At 38.2% G+C, this 18,768-nt stretch overlaps 1 protein-coding gene across 21 annotated transcripts in view; it reads left to right on the plus strand.

Annotated features, from left to right (window-relative positions):
* The window catches only part of SOX6 (SRY-box transcription factor 6), a 597,341-nt gene that overhangs the window by 387,368 nt on the left and 191,205 nt on the right, over positions 1 to 18,768 (plus strand). For all 21 annotated transcript variants that reach the window (XM_053924605.2, XM_045194160.3, XM_024558829.4 and 18 more), the window contains 2 exons: positions 13,607 to 13,779; positions 16,849 to 16,917. In XM_053924605.2, the coding sequence (XP_053780580.1) occupies positions 13,607 to 13,779; positions 16,849 to 16,917 (242 nt within the window). The remainder of the gene's footprint in view (positions 1 to 13,606; positions 13,780 to 16,848; positions 16,918 to 18,768) is intronic.

Below are 18,768 nucleotides of genomic sequence, written 5' to 3' on the forward strand. Positions count from 1 at the left end.
TCCTATGTATCTGGAACTGTTATAGGTGCTGGGGAAATAGCTAATATTAAACAAATTAAAAGACAAATGACAAATCGAGTAAGTCAGGAGATTTGATCATTATTGTTGCCAAAAAAGTGATCAGGCAAATTGCCGTTGTCATAAAATATAAAAAAAGAATATGTCATTGGTGCGTGATAATTCAGTACTGCTCGAATCCCAGCACATTAAATATTTAGATAGAAACTAACCCTGTCAACATTTTTGAAAGAGATGAAGGGATATGCTATAGATGTGTCAATAGGATGTTAAGGATGCATTATTTTTATAAAGTCAATGAATACCTTAAATTTTTCAACTTTGTTTTATGCTAGTAGGTATAAAAGAAACAAGCTGCAAATACCCATTTGACTTAATTAAAATTGTTTTTGACATGTAGTACAGCAGAAATCTCAAATGATATTGCTTGTAGATTATAAAGGCATATTCTATACACTTATTATTTTCTTAAACAAACTCTAGAAAGTGAGTCAGCTAAACGAAATCTTGGCTAGTGGAGGCCTACAAAGTATAAAGTGACAAAGCTGGGTGGGAGGCATGCAGTTATGAATGCTGGGAAACACTGACGCAGATCAGTCTGTAGTCACACAGCCAAGGTTACTTTCTCCACTCTTGAAATTCAGTCAAAGGATGGATTTTGTCACCTAAAGTATCCTTTTTGGGTTACTTTGGATAAATTACCAGAATGGAATCACTGGGTCATTAGGCAGGTGGGAGGTGATATCTCATTGTGGTTTCAATTTGCATCTCTCTGATGATCAATGACATTGAGTATATGTCTATGGGCCCTCTGTATGTCCTCCTTGGAGAAGTGTCTGTTCAGGTCCTTTGCCCATTTTTTAATTGGATTGTTTGGTTTTTTGATGTTGATTAGTATAAGTTCTTCATAAATTTTGGATATTAACCTGGTATCAGATATATCATTGGTGAACATGTTTTCCCATTCAGTGAGTTGTCTTTTCATTTCATCGATGGTTTCCTTTGCTGTGCCAAAACTTTTTAGTTTGATGTAGTCCTCTTTGCTTATTTGTTTCTTTTGTTTTCCTTGCTTGAGGGGATACATCAGGAAAAATATTGCTATGAAATGTGGAATCTAACGAACAAAATAAACTAACAGGCAAAATAGTAACAGATTCTTAGATAGAAAACAGGCTGATGGCTGTCGGGGGACTGCGTGGAGGGTGGAGGGATTGAGCAAAAAAGAAAAAAGAGAGAAAAAATTCATGGACATGAACAACAGTATTGTGGTTGCCAGTGGGGAGAGTGGGGGATGGAGAGAGGTGGAGGAGGGTGTGGGGGATAAATGGTGGTGGAAGGAGACTTGACTTGGGGTGGTGAGCACACAGTACGGTGTACAGGTGATGTGTTGTAGAACTGTGCACCTGGAACCTGAAAGCTATATCATTTTGTTTACCAATGTCATCCCAATAAATTCAATGAAAGTGGAAAAATTATACTTTCAAAAAACATCTTCCTAAAAAAGCTTTTGTGGAATAATGAGTGGGCCAATCAACTGTAACTCCGGCAGTTATTTCTTTGGGCAATTAAGAGTTAGAACTTGTTCTTTGATTCTAGTTTCTTGGCATAGAATTCACTTTTATTCAAAGGAGGTAATGTTAGAAAGGGTTAATACAATAGCATAAATTCCTTTGAAACATCTCCTGTGTAATTGCTTACTCCATGTAATTTATAGGGCCCTTTTGCTGAGTCTGCCTTCTGAGTTATAGTTGCTGTTCACAGAGCCATTTGAAATATCCTTCATACAATCAAAAAATGAATTTCTACGTGTAACACTTTCTTAAGTAGAGAATGTTTAAGTCTGTTTATATAGATTTAACCCACTTAGCCACTCGACTTTATTTATTCTTTACAAGACCTTAAATAATATTAAACTATAATTGTCCTAAATATAAATTAGTTTGCCTTTTAATACCACAATACCTACCATAAAGGTATTTAACTTTTAAAAAGATACAGAAGGATTTCATGAAGGCTGTGTATGACATCATTGTCTTACAGTAGTTGTCAGGGTTTTTTTCCTCTCAGAAACATTTGTGGTTTATTGGAAAGAGTCTGGGTCTGGCATGAGACCACCTGGCTTCGAATCGTGGCTCTACTGATCACAAGCTATGGTATCTTGAACCTATTTTTCACCTTCTTCAACTTTATTTTCCCCAAGTTTGTTGAAACAGATCAAAATGCTAAGTACTAACCCAAGCATATAGAAAGTATTTGGACCATCTTATGTATTCAAAAAAAATGTGTATTGAATCTGAATATACACTTCTTTAGTTGTTCAAGTTTTATTACTTATCTCTATTATTTTACTGGATTTCATTTTCTGCTGCTTACACAGCTGTGAGGATGACCATTGAGCTCAGTCAGGTACAATGGTTACCAAACTAGAGGCAACTCAGGTATGACTCAGATACTGCTAAAGTTCAGAGCAGTTCCATCTGGTTTATCAGTTACTGTGACTGCCTGTCTCCAACTGTTCTGGGAACTACTGGCTAAGAAATATTTATTAGTTCATTCCAACTTTACTGAGCACAGAATAAATGGTAGACACCGTAGTTATGTCTGTGCTCTGTCATGGACGTGCATGTAACATGTACCCTGCCTTTAAAAAGCTGTCAAGTAAGAAGTACCCACTGTGGCCTATCATTTGCTCTTTCTCCCCGTGGATATTCTCTATAAATTTATGAGTAGCACTAAGATTCATATCTAGTTCACACCCAGTCTTCAAACCTGGGTGGGGAGCCAAGAGAGTCCAGCGGGGACTCAAGTCCAGCATGAACTTGAGATCTATTGTGGGCAGAGTTTGCTGCCTTTGCAGTTCTCCTGGGACCACTGTGATTGTTTTTTATTTTATTTTATTTTTTTCACAGGCAAAGATCTTTTTGAGTACCACCCTTAAATGGACCTACTGTAATCATATAGGAGTTTCCTTTTCAGACAGTTTCCTCTTCAAAAGGTGGCGTCCAGCGCCACTGAGGTAGTTTTTCAGCACTGCTGCATCGATTGTGGGTGCTCCCCATGAGGCTCCGGTACTCACCTATTATCCCCTTCTTGCTTCTGAGTGAAACATGCAGCTTTTTGCCTTCAAGTTAAATAATTTAATTAAAAAACCTTATTTTATTCATTTGACAATTGCAAAACCATGAACATTTTAAAGTTATATTAGGAAGTGATATTTACAAACTTCAGATGGAATTTTAAAAATTCCATCTGTAACCTACAGTTATTGTTTAAAGTAATCTTGTTTTAAAATCTTGAATTATGCTTTTTTGTGCATTTGTAGGAGAATGTTTCAGTATAAGAATGGGACATCCTATTTGTTAATAAACTAATTTTTGTTTATAGGCTGAACAAACATGCACTGACATTGAATTTCATTTTTAAAAGAAAGAGGCTAGAAATGTTTTAAAAATATTTTTTTCAAGTTCTACTTCAGCAAGTTAAAAATCATCCTGTGATGGGAGACCCTTGATCATCTCTGGACCCGGGCTTTGCCATTCTTCTTTCTTTCTTTGGCATTTCTTAATATTTGTGCCCCAAATATTGTGAATTCCACATGAAAATCATTAGATAACCTTCAAAAGAACTTTCTGAACACAATATGATGCTGATACCACCTACTGTACCCAGAAATCATTGAAAAAGTGAAAATTGAGAATGGAAACAATATGCTATTTATCCTGCTGTATTCAATGATGAGAGAAAAATCAAATAAAAAGCACTTTTAGAATAAATACGAAGTCCCCATTTCCTCTCTACAGACTCATAACCGGAGTATATGTGATGGGTAGAATTGGTATTACTGGACTGTTATCTGGTCAGATACTCAGTGCTATACTTTGGGGAACTGTGAACTATCTATGATTATGTAAAAACACAAATAAACAACCTCCCATAGTTGTTTTTCAGTTTTGTTTCAACTTAAAGCTTTTAGCACACATTCCCATCAAAGTCTTAGCATTGGCAGCACCAGGTCCACTGAGATGTCCTGATCCCTACAAACAATATAGAAAAAAAAGTGACTTGGTCTTGGCTATCTGGACTGCTGATCAAGCAGTCAGGGGCAGGGATGCATTTCATGATGCCAGACATGGCATGGGAGATTCACAGAGGAGCCAAAAAAGCACTAAAACCCATAAGACCAGCAAATCGGTCTGCTGGGGAAAGACAAAATTCCAATATTTAAGGGTCCAGGTCTACATACTAGGTCCAGTAGAGTTAAACACAGAAGTGCATGTAGGGGGTTCTTGGCACGAAGAGTTTAGGACTTGAAGGAAATAAGGCGAGAGGGACAGAACAAGAGAAAGAGAATGAGCATGAGGGTGAGAGATGAAATTAATAATGGAAAATGACTACATGCAATAGTAGATATTTGCGACTTAGACTGGAAGGGTTTTGGGCTAGTGGGCTGAACTCTGTTAAAGAGCAAAGGGTACTTCCTAGGTAAATTCTTTCATTTTACTAAGGACATGGGGAAACATTGTATTTAAAAAATCTCAAAAAAAAATTATAAGGAGAATTTCAGCTACACAGTCTGCTGGATGAACTAGTTTTTTTTTTTTTTTTAAAGATTTTATTTATTTATTTATAGACAGAGAGGAAGGGAGGGAGAGGGGGAGAGAAACATCAATGTGTTGTTGCCTCTACATGCACCCACTACTGGGGACCTGGCCTGCAACCCAGGCATGTGCCCTGATGGGAATCGAACTGGCGACCCTTTGCTTCACAGGCAGGCACTCAATCCACTGAGGTACACCAGCCTGGCTGGAAAATTCCCTTTTGAGAAGAGGGATCATTTAGGAGTCCCATTCTCAATTTATCAGAATGGGTAAAAGGACAGAATCTATGGCCAAACTGCTTGTTTTGAATCTGAAATATATGATCTAGTAGCTTAGGACTTGGGAAAATTGGTTGACCTTTTTATGCCTCAGTTTCTTCATCTTGAAAATGGGGATACAAATATGAACCACTATACAGGATGGTCGTGAGGAACAAATGAGTGTACACACAGATGCACACACAGGATGGGGCAAAAGTAGGTTTACAGTTGTTCACATGAAAAATAATACAATAATAATAAGTAATACAAGAATAAACTAACTCTGTTTTCGGTACTCACAATTATAAGCCCACTTTTGACCCTCTCCCCCCATAATTATACAGGGTCTGGCACAAGTAAGGCCTGCTTGAGTGTGGTTGGTAGGGTAATAATATAGGTATAATGATTTATAGTTTTAATTTGACATTTCACCTAAAATGTCACATGGTGTGCTTGTGTGTGATATTGTTATGTTACAGAATTACATGCTTACGATTTTGCAATAAGAGGGGGTGTTATTTGTGCCACGCCCTGTATAAAGCTCTTCCTAACACAAAGCAATTGCTATGTAGGTTTAAGCAGTTATACTTATTGTACAATGAGGCACATTGGGGTTGGGCAGGGATTTCCCATATTTACACTAGGCAAGTTGTAAGTACACTCTTGAAGTGGCCAAGGTGTATGGTGTGTTTGTACAGCCCTGTCCTAAGCCTTAGTTGTATGTGGGAGGTTCTTCAAACCTCGCCAGGCAGGCACAATTCCTAGATTTCTCCTGGTAACTTCCCCTTGGCTAGCACCTGACCACCTTGGTTTGCAGGGGAACTGTACCCCAAGACGGCACACACTTAGTGTGTGCAAATGTTTGGTCTGTTTCTCAGCCTTTCATCGGTGTCATAACTACTGGATCTGGAATGTTTGGGAATGCACGGTCTACGTGATCTTTGTATTTGGGCTCAGAACCGGGAGGCCACATCCTCTTTGGGGAGAGAGGGCTTGGGGATTAGACAGAACAGAGGCTCTTGGCTGCCAGGCTGGGTGCTGTTTTCCTGAGTAACTCCAGGCGTATCACTTCATGTCAAGATCGGTTTTTACATCCATAAGATGTCAAAGTTCAGTTTACTCACCTCTTTGGTTGTCTGATTGATTGCCTAGCCAACCTTTTAAACTTCTTATTTTGTTAACAAAGCATTATGAGAAGTTATACATTTTTAAGCCTTATGTGGCATTAAAATACTAGGTTCCTTAGAGCATTGCTTCTAACTTTTAGAAATTCCCTACTACGTATTGTCAGTGTGAGGGAAGATACCTCAGTGTTAGGCTCCATATGTCCTTGGTTTAAGAATTAGAAGACCTGAATCCAGATCCAGTCGAATGCTCTGACTTGATCAAGTTTCTTTACTTCTCTATAGCTTAGTTTTTGTAATCTCTGAAGTGAAAATAACAATGCAACCTTTAGGAGGAAGATTAAAGAAGATAACACATAAAATCTTTTAAGATTGCCTTGTTATATAAGGTCTATTTTTCTTCATCTTTCCTTTCCTACCTCCTAATCCTGATGGAACTTCTGGAGAAAGAGCCAATTCTGTAATACTTGGTGGCAATATTGAAACAACTAATATTTTTGTTCTCCCCAAAGGCCCAAAGAATTCCTTGTTTCTGAGAGTCCAAAAATTACCATTTTTATGTGTAAATTATGGAGATATAGCCATTGACTAATTAGCATCGACAGAGAACAGTAATGTAAAGGCAGCCTGTGTTATACTGAAGACGAGATATTTCAGGATACCTTCATTTCCGGATCCTAGAATGATGGGGTAATAAAGCACAATGGGCTACAGCCCCAGCTGTGAGGTTAGGACCTAGATGGCAGAATTCCGTGGATTGTTCTTGTTCTTTTGGGATCCGCAACATGAATAGACCTCAGTTGATCCAGGAATTGACTTCCCTCTGCAGCTAGAAGGAGGGGAAGCTGAAAGAGAGGTGAGCGTGCCTAGATGAGACCTGAGAGTTTGATCTTAATTTAAGGAGTTCCTGGGTATCCTCATCTTGTGTATCCAAAGGAGAATTTAATGACATTTTTAAATGAGAGTTGTTTACAATTTAAGAAGGAAATTCTCATATGTCCAGCAAAAAAAAAAAAAAATCCGTGAGCCACATTTCCTGTGTAGCGGTCCCTAAGTGAATTCTAAGAGCACAATTGCTGCATTTATTAAACTTTTTATTTACTAAGAAATGGACAGTAGCATATGGGAGCAATGACAATAGCTGACTGATGAGAAAACAAAGAAATTCCAGTATTTTGCTGTTTTGAAAAAAGTCATTCAGAATTTAGTCATATTGGTTCAGCTGTTGTAACCAAAGACTGATAAGATAATAGAGGTCTTTGTGGTGGTTTTGTACTGAAATCCTTTATCTTTATGATGCACTGGGGCCCTTTAGAGTAGAAAGCTTTTAAAACTGCTGTTGGATTCAGAACTCAAATTAGCTGCTGGTATACACTGGGACAGGGGCTCCTTTCTCAGGCAGTCACCACAAAGTAACTTTTATCAGGGGACCTTCTGATAGATTGTTCGTTTCTTCAGCTTACCCTATTTATTTTTTGTTGACTTTCTGCTGCCCTATTTTGTGACATTTAAAAGAAGGCTATATCCAAAAAGGCCAATGCTAAATGATGGACCGAGCTTGTGAAGTGGAGACATCACAGCCTATCTGATGTGTGAGGAGGCTGCCGTGTGAGACGCAGCAGTTTAACCAGGTTACCTGTGGGCAGCAAAGGTCAAATGCAGCTTTCTTTTATGACTAGCATTGTATTTTGGCTTTGTTCTTAAACAATGCCCATTAAAAAAAAAATTGGAACTGACCAGGGAATTGACTCTTAAGAGCTTTTCTTTTCAACTTAATTTAAATCTTTCTGTATTGTTGGCTGAGTTCCTTGATTAATGCTGCTGTGGAATTCCAGTTACGTACTTTAATCTTTCTAGGATTGATGTGGAAAAGCATATCTTCATCAGAACTCCACTCTAAGGCCACTACTACCCTTCCCCGTTGTTTTAAACACAGACACACTTTTAGGCAACCAGGCTTCTTCTAACTTCGTTGTTAAGTCCTATTAAGTTTATGACAGTAGTGTGTGATCCAGTACAGGAGAATGGTTAGGTAGAAGTCTTTAAACTCCCTACACACATTTGTAGATAATGCCTTTTTTTTTTTTTTTGGATAATGCTATTTGTTGATATTAGTCTTATTTGGCTTGGTAAACATTGTGTTTTAACACCATTGCCCTTTATCTTATAAAAATGGAGAGATAAAAAAAGTATGCCGAGAAATATATAAAATTTAATTTAGTTGTCCTTGGGCACACCTTCTCTTCTTCCCTCTCCCTCCTCTCGTCTTTCCACCTGCCTCCCTCCCTCCCTCCCTCTCTCTCTCTGTCAGTCTTTCCACTACCGTGCTTATTTTTGGGCTTTCTCACTAAAAAAAGTTAGTTGTCACCACATAGCAGTGGTACACTTTCAGAGGACACCTATGAGTGACCTGTTTACATTTTTTATTTGTGGAAGTCCAGGTGTGGAGTCTTCAGAGACTTCCCAATGTCCAGTCTTTGTTCTAACACCACTGATTGTAATTGTATATATTTCACATGGGCAAAGTTGACTGGCACATTTCAGTGCTAACATTTGTGATAAATTTTAAGCTTTTAATTTTAATTTCTAGATTTTTAATTTTAATTTTTTGTTTTATATCAAGAAGGGATTTTTTCCCTAATTAACTTATTACTTTACTTAAATTCTCATCAATTTTGAATTGTCTGTTGGCTTTGGGCCTACAGAGACAGGTAGTTATAGTTTGAAGAGTTAAAAATAGTCTATTTTTAGCTAATTGTTTCAAGTTCTTCAGATTATAGCCAAAAAGGGCTAGAAGGCTGCTTTTGAAACCATTCTAGTGAAAGATGGTATTTGAAAACTTTTGATGGAGGAAATTGCTGCCATATTTACATTTTGAAAAGTGTTTCCTTATTTACACACTATTGACTTCCTATTGAGACTCAAAATTTTAAGTACAACTGGTAAAGAATTCAATGGCTCAAACTCAGTAAATCTGAAGTCACTGGAATAAAGGCCCCTAAGAAAAAAAAATGTGTCAATTTTAAAGGTCTTTCCTAACTGAAGACCATTTTGTGATAGAGCCAAAGGTTAATAAAATCAGTAGTGAATGTAGCAATTTTACAGATAAGCTATTCACAACAAGTGTAGTTACTTGAATAAAAAGCTAATTCAGTTCTAAAATGCCACATGCAGTAGCAGTGAATAGCTGCTTTTAGGTGCTTTCTGGAGGAGGATAAAATACAGAATCACGGCACTCTTCTCTCCCAGCGTCCCTGGCTGCCTGTAAATTGCTGTGAATGGGGCTGTGGGCTGACAGGCTCTATTAAGACAAACTGCCTTTCTCATCGGAGAGATAAAATAAATCAGGTGTTTAGTCAAATTAAAATACTTCAGCTGGAGCAGGCCCTGGGGAGCCCTGATCCACCTGACTAATCTGAGAGAAACTCAAGACAGATGTGGTTTGGGGATAAAGACGACCCCACGGAAAAAAAAATAAAATAAAAAACTGCTGCACTGTCTTTGGAGTTGGAGAACAGATACAGTCTAGAGTGGAAAGTGTCAGGCGTACACTGTGTGTGATATTGGATAAAAGCAGGCACGCTGACCTGTAGAGAAGCCGCGTGCAGAAGCTTTTCTTGCTGGTTCCCTTTTTGCGGTTTATGAAACCACCTCTGTTTTCGTGTGGGAGGGACACATTTCTGGCAATGCTTCTTAGAGAACTGTTCTAAGATCGCCCGAAGGTTGTGAACCAGATGATGTCAGGCAGCTACTGATGACCTCTGCTGGCCTGGGCAGAGCCTCAGTATCTGATCTACCTTTTTTCCAAGTTGATTGTATCAAACCTCCAAACAATTTAAGACAAGATTTTCTACATAGAGTTAAGCTACCTCAGAAGAGCATTCTATGTGGCCCTTTGTCTTCCTTGACGTAGGCTGGCAGCATTCAGGTTGCCTCACTATGTCCCATAAACTGTCTTCTTCATCAACAACTCTGGTGGTTACAGTTCCTTTGCCATGGCAAAGTTGCATGTTCAATTACACTCATATTTTTTGAGATAACTTTTCTTTTCAGGGTGGTTGGTCAGTGTGATTCAGCCTTGATGTTATTTTTATCACAGCAGCATAAACATTTGCTGTTAATTAAAACAGAAAACCAAGCACCACGGGGTTTGAACCATCACATGTGATCAAATACAATGGGTACAGAACAGAAAAATGACCACACACTCATGAATCAGCCTACACATTTAAAGAATGTGAGCAATTGTGTGGTGTAAGTTGATTTCTCTTTACTTTGACCCCCAAGGGACTAATGGCTATCTATCTATCTATCTATAATTATATATATATATAATTTCCCATTCAGGGGTAATATTAGATTTGTTACATTGCTACATTTCATTCCCACTGAATTTGTTATTCTACTTATATCTATTCAAAATATGTATGTGCTTCTCAAAGTTAAGGAAAAGATAGTGACAGACAATATGAGTACTTAAATCCTATTAAAAATATTGATATCTGACTTGATTTTTTCTTAAACACATTTTTAAGTTCAATGGGAAACTTATTTAGATGTCACTGAATTTTTATAATAAAACAATGTGAATCACTTTTTTGTAAAAAGTGATTAAATAAAATGGTGTTATTTTGTAAATTTAGATATACTTATACATGTCCATTAGCATTGGAAGCACCAGTGCATTTACAGACCCGTTGGCTTCACTTTGAACAGACGAGGCTAAGAAGTTGCTCATGGGTCATCCTCAGCTCCTCTTTTTCCTGTGCAGAGGTGAAAGAGGGAAGTATTGATGACTATTGAAAAGACATTATTAAACCTAGGAGAAGTGAAAAATTTCCAGTCTCTGTATTGATCTTTGACCCAAAGTTCCTATGAATGCTCTTCTTCATTAATAAAGAATTATGGTTCAGTAACTTTCCCAGTATCCAATAAGATTTCTCTTAAACTTACATCAAGTAGACAGGTATAACAAGAAAATTACACGTAGATCAGAATGTTGCAAAAAAAATGTGTAATAAAATGTGCATATTTCTAATTTATCTATTTTCATAGGTTTCCAAACTATTCTCCACACTGTAGCCAAAATGACCATATCATCTTGCTTAAAATACTTTAGTGATTTTGGAATATCCTTAGAATAAATATGAAGTTGATTAGCATTGTCTACAATGAGCTGAAATGTGTGACCTTTTTCTACCTCTCTAGCCTCACCTGATATTCTGCTCCCCCTTATTTTCCTTGCTTAAGCCTTATCACCTCCTTTCACCTTCTGGAACACACCAAAACTGCCCCTCCTCCACTCCAGAGGGCCTATGCCTCCTTGTTTTCTCCTTCTGAAAGCTCCTTGACCTCCAACTCTTCACCTCCGTTAACTCTATTCATCTTCCTGTGAATTTCTTACTTTTTCAGCCGTACCATCCCTCCACTTGGGCCTCCCAAACTTGGTTAAACCTACCCCGGATATCTGTCTTGTGTGTAGATCTTATTTAGTTGTAGTTGACATTCACATGTGCAATCACTTGATTGAGGTGTCTCCTCACTTTGGACCACAAAGTGCATGAGAGTAGGGAACTTGGCTTTTCCTCACCATGGTTTCAGCATCCTCAGTTCTTGATCTAGTACCTGGCACATAGGTGCCATTCAGGAGAAATGAATGAAATGAATAAGTAAATTAATTTCATACTTGTTTTATATCTTCTTGTTTTATATCACACTTGCTTTATTCCTATGTATATTAACATATACGTTAGCAGAGTTTGTGGTGCTTTTGAAGAAATTTTTTGATCTCTGGGGGAGAACCTGCTTTTATATTTTAACTTTCTGGATCAAGAAGTTCTTTCTTTTACCAAGCTGAAATTCCTGTTGCTGAAGTAAAAGCTGATTTTTAAAAATGAATTTGAGTAGCTAGAAAGACAGCTCTTCACTACCCTTGATACAGTATTTGTTCCCTTATCAGTGGAATGCATTTTCTAACATCATTTCTATTATCTTGTTTTTCTTCTAATTTTGATTTTAGACCATCTTTCTACTCAGTGAACTTTAAGGGATAAAGATATTGACAGTTTGTTTATTTGTTTAGGATTTGGGTTGACATTAAGAATCCTAAGGTAGCCCTGGCCAGGTGGCTGAGTTGGTTGGAGTGTTGTCCCATACACCAAAAGGTTTTGGGTTTGATTCCTGGTCAGGGCACATACCTAGGTTACTGGTTTCATTCCCAGTGGGGGCGTGTACAGGAGGCAACCAATTGATGTTTCTCTCTCTCAAAAATCAATAAACATATCCTTGGGTGAGGATTTAAAAAAAAAAGAATCTTAAGGTGGTCCTTAACGTAGCTTCTCTGCTGACATCAGTCTTACCCTCTGGGAATCATATACTAGCAAGTGCTAACCAGCATCTTCTGAAGACTTCCTTTCTCCATGGGGCCACTTAGAAAATATGGCCACTCTTAGTTAAAATATTTTTAGTTTGTCAGATACCCTGGTGCTTTCTTAGCAGGAATGAAGGGGGTTTCATAAGGAGATTGGAAGTCTCTACTTCTACACGCACAAAAATCGGCAATCTTTGTCCCCTTTGACAGCTGGTGGCATCTTTCTGAAAAGCTTTCAAATCATAGATCATTTCTTCATAATGAAACCTGTGTGGCTCAAATACAGTGGGTTGAAATTCTTATCATGCTGCAGTAAAATGCTCTAATTTAGATTCACAAAAGGATTCCGTATCCTTTACTTAGGAGAGCTGTGCAATTTGCCCATAAAAAGACTGCTCAGCACCATTAGTGCATACCATAAGTGTTCACTGACATCATATTCATTAAACAGCACACCCTTATGCATAACCTTTTCAACCTTGAATGTGTTTTTCCCTTTGAAGAATGACAAATGACAAAGGGGAGTCGGAGTCCCCCAAGCAACATTGTTGCCTTTAAGGATGAACTTGGGAACTTTAGCTTGATCCCCTCACAGGGGAAAAAAAAAGTCAGGTTCAATCCTTTCTTACCTGGGGCAAGGCAGTTGTTTCTTCGTCTGAGGCTAAGAGAGTGACCCCTGCCTTTTGAGCTTCAGAGACAGATCTTTGTATTATAACACAAAAATTTTATGAGGGACATGACCAAAAAAATTCCTTAAATAACATTTATTAAGCACCTACTATATCTTAAATCCTATGTCAGTCACTGAGGGTAGAGTGATTATAGAATATTAATACAACCCACAGTCTCTAATCTTTGGTACCAAGTATCATTTGTTTCCTGGCTTGATCTGATAGATTTAGGGGAGGAGAGGAGAGGAGTGTGGTGAAAGGGAGAGAATGGGCTAAGGAATTCTGCTTTTTATGGTTTGGTTTGGTTTTTAAGAGCAAGAGGGAAGAGTGAGTGAGAATTTCATTGGCAACAATACTTTTTCTTGGCAGGGGCAATGACTGACCATAGCATCCACTACATTCCTACTCTGTAGTGTTTCTACAATCACAATGACCCCCAGTTATTCTCCTACATCTTTAAGTGTCTTAGGGTAGTCCCTTTCTAAGTCTGTCTCCCTCCTACCCTTTCCCCAATTCATTCATACTTTTCTCAAACTTGTGAGATATCTTCTCGTTTCCATTTTAGGTACACCTGAGAGCCTGGCAGAAAAAGAACGACAGCTCTCTACCATGATTACCCAGCTGATCAGTTTACGGGAGCAGCTCCTGGCAGCGCACGACGAACAGAAAAAACTGGCAGCCTCACAAATTGAGAAACAACGGCAGCAAATGGACCTTGCTCGCCAACAGCAAGAACAGGTGAGCCCTGCAGAAGGAGCTGACAAACTGGAGAAGTGGAATGTGCCAAGCTCAGCGAGTAATCACATTGATTAGTTTATTTGTCATAAGCGTTCCCCCAGAAAGAAGAAGGAGAAGAAGAAGGAGAGAAACAAAGAAGCCTTTTGTAAATCAGGGTCTTCAAGAATACTCAGGGGATACAGAGAGGACAAAGAAAGACATCATAGCACCTGGGCATAACTGAAACGATAATGTCCTTCCAGAACATTTGGATTTGATTAATTACTCAGGGACACTTGTTCACACAGGCAGCTCATGTCTTCCCAATGTAGCTTCACCATGAGGACGTCACTTCTCTCTGGGCCTTACTCTTCTCGTCCAAAACCAGAGGGTCCTGGTTTAGAAAAACTTTGAGGATCTTCTAGCCCACAGATCCAATGATTTTTTTCTAACTTTAAAGCTAAGGTGATCGCACATCTGTTTTCCAGAATAAGTGTTCATAATCTCCTCTCCACTCTCAAAAGTTGTCCAGGTTTGGGTGCCAAATTATGTGGTCACTCTATTTATAGCATAGGTAAATCATCGAAAACAAATTAGCACACGGCTCCAATAGGAGTTTGACTTCATTGATTTAGAAGTGAGAAGGAAGAAAAAGTAGCAAAGTTTAAATGTATCTTTTAAAACATAAATCACTCTCCCAAATATTTTTCCCATCTCATAAGAGTACATTCATCTAACAGCAGTGATCCTATGGAGGAGTCCCTGATGCTTTCGATCAGACAGACCCAAATTAATGTGCAGTTTTTAGGGATCTGGCATTATTACTGGAATTATCTTTTCAGTTAAATGTATTTTATAGGGGTATATAGAGCAATATATGCTCTGTTGATTTTAATGAGTTGTGACGTCTGGTATTTTATATGCTTGAATATTTGCCCACATGTAGGAATATGGACTCAGCCCCTAATGGAAAATAACATAAAGGAACACTGTAAAAAATCAGAAGTTAGAATGTCATTTAGCCATCCAGAGATGACACAGTAATTAACTATTGACACTTGTGAATAAGCTAGCACAAATTAATCTTGACACATTTGCAGACGAGTGATATCTTACAGTGAACACTTTGTAATTATATTTCAAAATGAAAATTAAATGACACTTAAAACTAGGTTGTCATGCTCAATGAAGCGAGCATGTAGCTCAACCGATTGGCAAATAAAATTCAGAATTTGAGCCACATGGTGCTTATGTACCATACTTCACTGTGTCAAAGCCATACGTCTAGAGTGGATGATAGTAATTGCACTGTGGTGCTCTGGATGCATTTCTATGCAGCACTTTATCATTTAGGAGGGACCATCAATATTAGCTGCCTAGTGGTGTTTCACTGGTTTGCTAAGAGGAAATAAATATTCAGAGAATCCAGCATCCAAACCTAAAGTCACCGAGTGAGTTGTCCATTTCTTTTTTTAAAATTTAAATCATTTTTTAATTTTTCAATTACAGTTGACATACAATATTATATTAGTTTCAGGTGTGCACCCCAGTGATTAGCTATTACATAACTGATAAGTGATTCTCCTGATAACTCGTGTACCCATGTGACACCATACACAGTTATTCAGTGTTACTGCATATATTCCCTGTGCTGTACTTATCATCTACATGTTTATTCCGTAACAACCAATTTGTACTTCTGAATCCCTTCACCTTTTTCACCCATCCCCCCCACCCGTCTATGTCCATTTCTAATGTGAATGATGGCAAGCAAAGTGGGCCTTTCCAACCTTATTAGGTACCGTTTCCATTTTGCTTATAGTGCTTTGGGGAGGAATGATCCCATTTCTCAAACTGCCCGGGACAGCTTGATCATGACTTCCAGTATGAGCCAGTCATCACCAGAAACCTTAAAGCAGTAGTTGGAAGCAGGCTGCTATTTCGTCAACTTCTGTGGAATGAAAATGTGATTAGGCTGTTTCCCTCTGCTCTAGGCCAAAGCATCAAAAAGATTCAAAGCATAGAGCTGGGGGTTGATCCACACTCATTTTCACATCCAACATTGCTCATTCTAGAACATTGGCTTTTGGAAAAAGAAAAAAAAATAGGATCACAGCCCCCCCCCCCCAATAACTCTTACCTAAAGGGCACCACTAAATCAGTCTAAGACCTCTTTCACCACTTTTCTTTCTGCCTTTCTAGGTCAGAGTGTGTTCTTTCGAAGGGGTATCGCCCTGGGCCTCAAGCTATAGCAGCTCAGCTTTTCAGGCACCAAGCGGCCTGATGCCTAACTCAGTTTCACAGTAAACACCCTTACCCTAAAGAAGTTGTTTGCTCTCCTGAGGGGAAGTTGAGTTTTCTGTGGGGCTTGCATGAAGCAGTTAATATTTCTTTTTATAGACCAGATGATATGTTAAGATGTTGAACTTGGTTGTTGGATGAAGCAAGGGGAATATAACAGATTGCCCTCAGAAAGATACATGGATAAATATTACATTTTGTTTTTAAAAAGGCTTTGTACATCACTTCACTGATGTACCTTTGTAAATCAACAAAAAGAGGTAACGATTTTTGACGTTTTGCTGTGTGTTCTTGGTACTCCCTTGATGATACTTGTCTTTTCAGTTCTGCAGCTCTTTACATTAGAAAAGGTTTCACCAAAGTCAACCATATTACAATTAATAGAAATTTCTTTCCTGTGTCTGCTTATAGATTTTACTTTTTTTTTTTACGTCCAATTAAGCTCTTTAGAAAAATGTAGCCAGAGTTTTTCGGTCTTTATTCCCCAAGGGTCAGATTTCAAAACTCCCATTCTTTCCAGATGGTCGGTGAAGATGCAGATGAGCTGCCCACGAGCATGACACGGGTGGTTTTCACCTGCAGATGAAGAGTTGGGGGTGAGCAGGGAAATGGCACCTGTTTGAAATTGTTCCTTTTCTCCAAATTTCTGATTCTGCCTTTCTCGTTTTATAGGAACTCTATCACATAGAAGTGCAGTAAACCGTTCTTGTAATACCAAGAGAGGTGCCTGAGGTAATGGCAAAGGTGTAAGCATTTCGTGTTAACTTAATGTAACTTTATTTCTGATAGATTGCAAGACAACAGCAGCAACTTCTGCAACAGCAGCACAAAATTAATCTCCTGCAGCAACAGATCCAGGTCAGTGTATTTTATTACTCTCATCTGATTATACTCGGATACTTTCCTCCTTGAAAATGGAATTTAAAATGCTGCAAATGTACCCTTCTCTTGTAAACAGCACCGATATGGCTACTATTCAAGAATGCTGTATATGGTTGTGTAAGTGGACGTAGGAAATATAGACTAAGTGGTGGTCTAAGCATCCTTTGTGATGTGATGCATAAGCCAAAAAAATCCTATCTTTTTTCTTTCTGCCATTTGCCCGGCACCACCTCGTGGAAACCCAGTGGTTTCCCAGGTAGCATACACATGCTGTTTTGATCGCCCCAAACCAATTTCTGCTTTGTATTTTACCATCTAACGGCATCATGGGGAGAAGTTGATGTTTATTTGCTTGTTAGGACTATCTGATTTGGCTAGTTGTGAGAACAGTCTTAAGACTTGGGAAAATGTTGGTAATAATTAATTTGTTCTTTAACAGATATTAATTGCATTTCTGTTAGATGCCGAGGGCAATGTAAGGATTAATGAGTGATTGTCTGTCTTCAAGGAGCTTATAGTCTAGAAAGGAAGAATAACTTGTTTATGAATAATTGTAACACAATTTAGAAATTCTATTTTTTTTTTCTGGCAGAGTAACACTGTATATAGATCATAATGACTATGGCCTGGGAAGGAATTTTGATTTCTGTCCTTCCTTTGTGTACTTGGTGATTAATTCAACTCACAGCTTTTTGAGATAGGTGAGGAAGTGGTCTCCATTTTCGAACAGCAACAGAGGTGTGGTTGCCTGGTGATTAATCCTCGGGAATACTGACGCCGGAGTCATTGTGCACCCACCACAGCCTCTGTGGTTTCTCTTGGCTGCTGTGGGTATTTTCTAACCACTGAGATCTGCGATTCAGTCTAGTTGGGGCAGCATATTCTGAATTTTATTATTCCTTTCCTTGAGATTAATATTATACCTTTCTGTATCCTTAAAAAATCATTCACATAATGTCATAGCTTACTCTGATCTCCTACCTTATTAATGAAAGCCAGTGATTTTAACTTAGGTCCTTGCTTCATTTTGTTAATCATACTTAGTGTTCCAAGTGGTACTCACTGCATTTAAAATACCAGCCTAGTGCCCGAAGAAGTACCTGGACCTGGACCTGTAATCTGGCTATCATCACAAGGAGCTTTTAATCAGTAGTTTGTTGCGGTGGTCGTTTTAAGATTAGTTCTGATTCTATATTCCATATGCAAGTCTGTATGTTTCAAAACAAAGAGTTCAAATGTGGAGGAAAGGGAATGTCTCTGGTGTTTCTGACAGTCAGTCTTGACAATTAAATCTTGGAATAATTTCTCATTCTGATATCTCTTTTATAACTCATGCTGAGATACTTAATTAAATAACGGTCCAGGTGTTCCCTTGCTCTGCCCTTATTAGAATTTTCAGTGTGTCTCCTATTACTAAGGTCAAGATGTTTAGCTTGTGGCTTCCTACCTTTTTCTCTAGCTCCCTCTCTAAAAACTCAGTAGGTGTTAAATAACTTGATCATTTAGTTCTCTCTGTTTCTCATATTTGTAAAGCAGTAATGGAAGAAGTTCCCTGAGATGTTCTCATATTAGTTACTTATTATTAATGTTTTTACTACCTCTTTATTGCTTCTTTATTTTGGATGTATTCACTTATTAGTTCAATGTTGTTTGTATTAAGTGGCTGCCTTAATTAGCGTTTGCCTATGGTACTGGGGCTTTCAGATGAATAGCAAACAATTCAAACTATTTTTATGAAGTAGTATTACTATTTATTGATTACGTATGATTTTATGGTTACAGCTTGACTACATGAAATTGATGTCTTTTTCAGGAAACTAGCACTTG

This window comes from Desmodus rotundus, chromosome 5 (genome assembly GCF_022682495.2).
Source record: "Desmodus rotundus isolate HL8 chromosome 5, HLdesRot8A.1, whole genome shotgun sequence".
Taxonomy (NCBI): domain Eukaryota; kingdom Metazoa; phylum Chordata; class Mammalia; order Chiroptera; family Phyllostomidae; genus Desmodus; species Desmodus rotundus.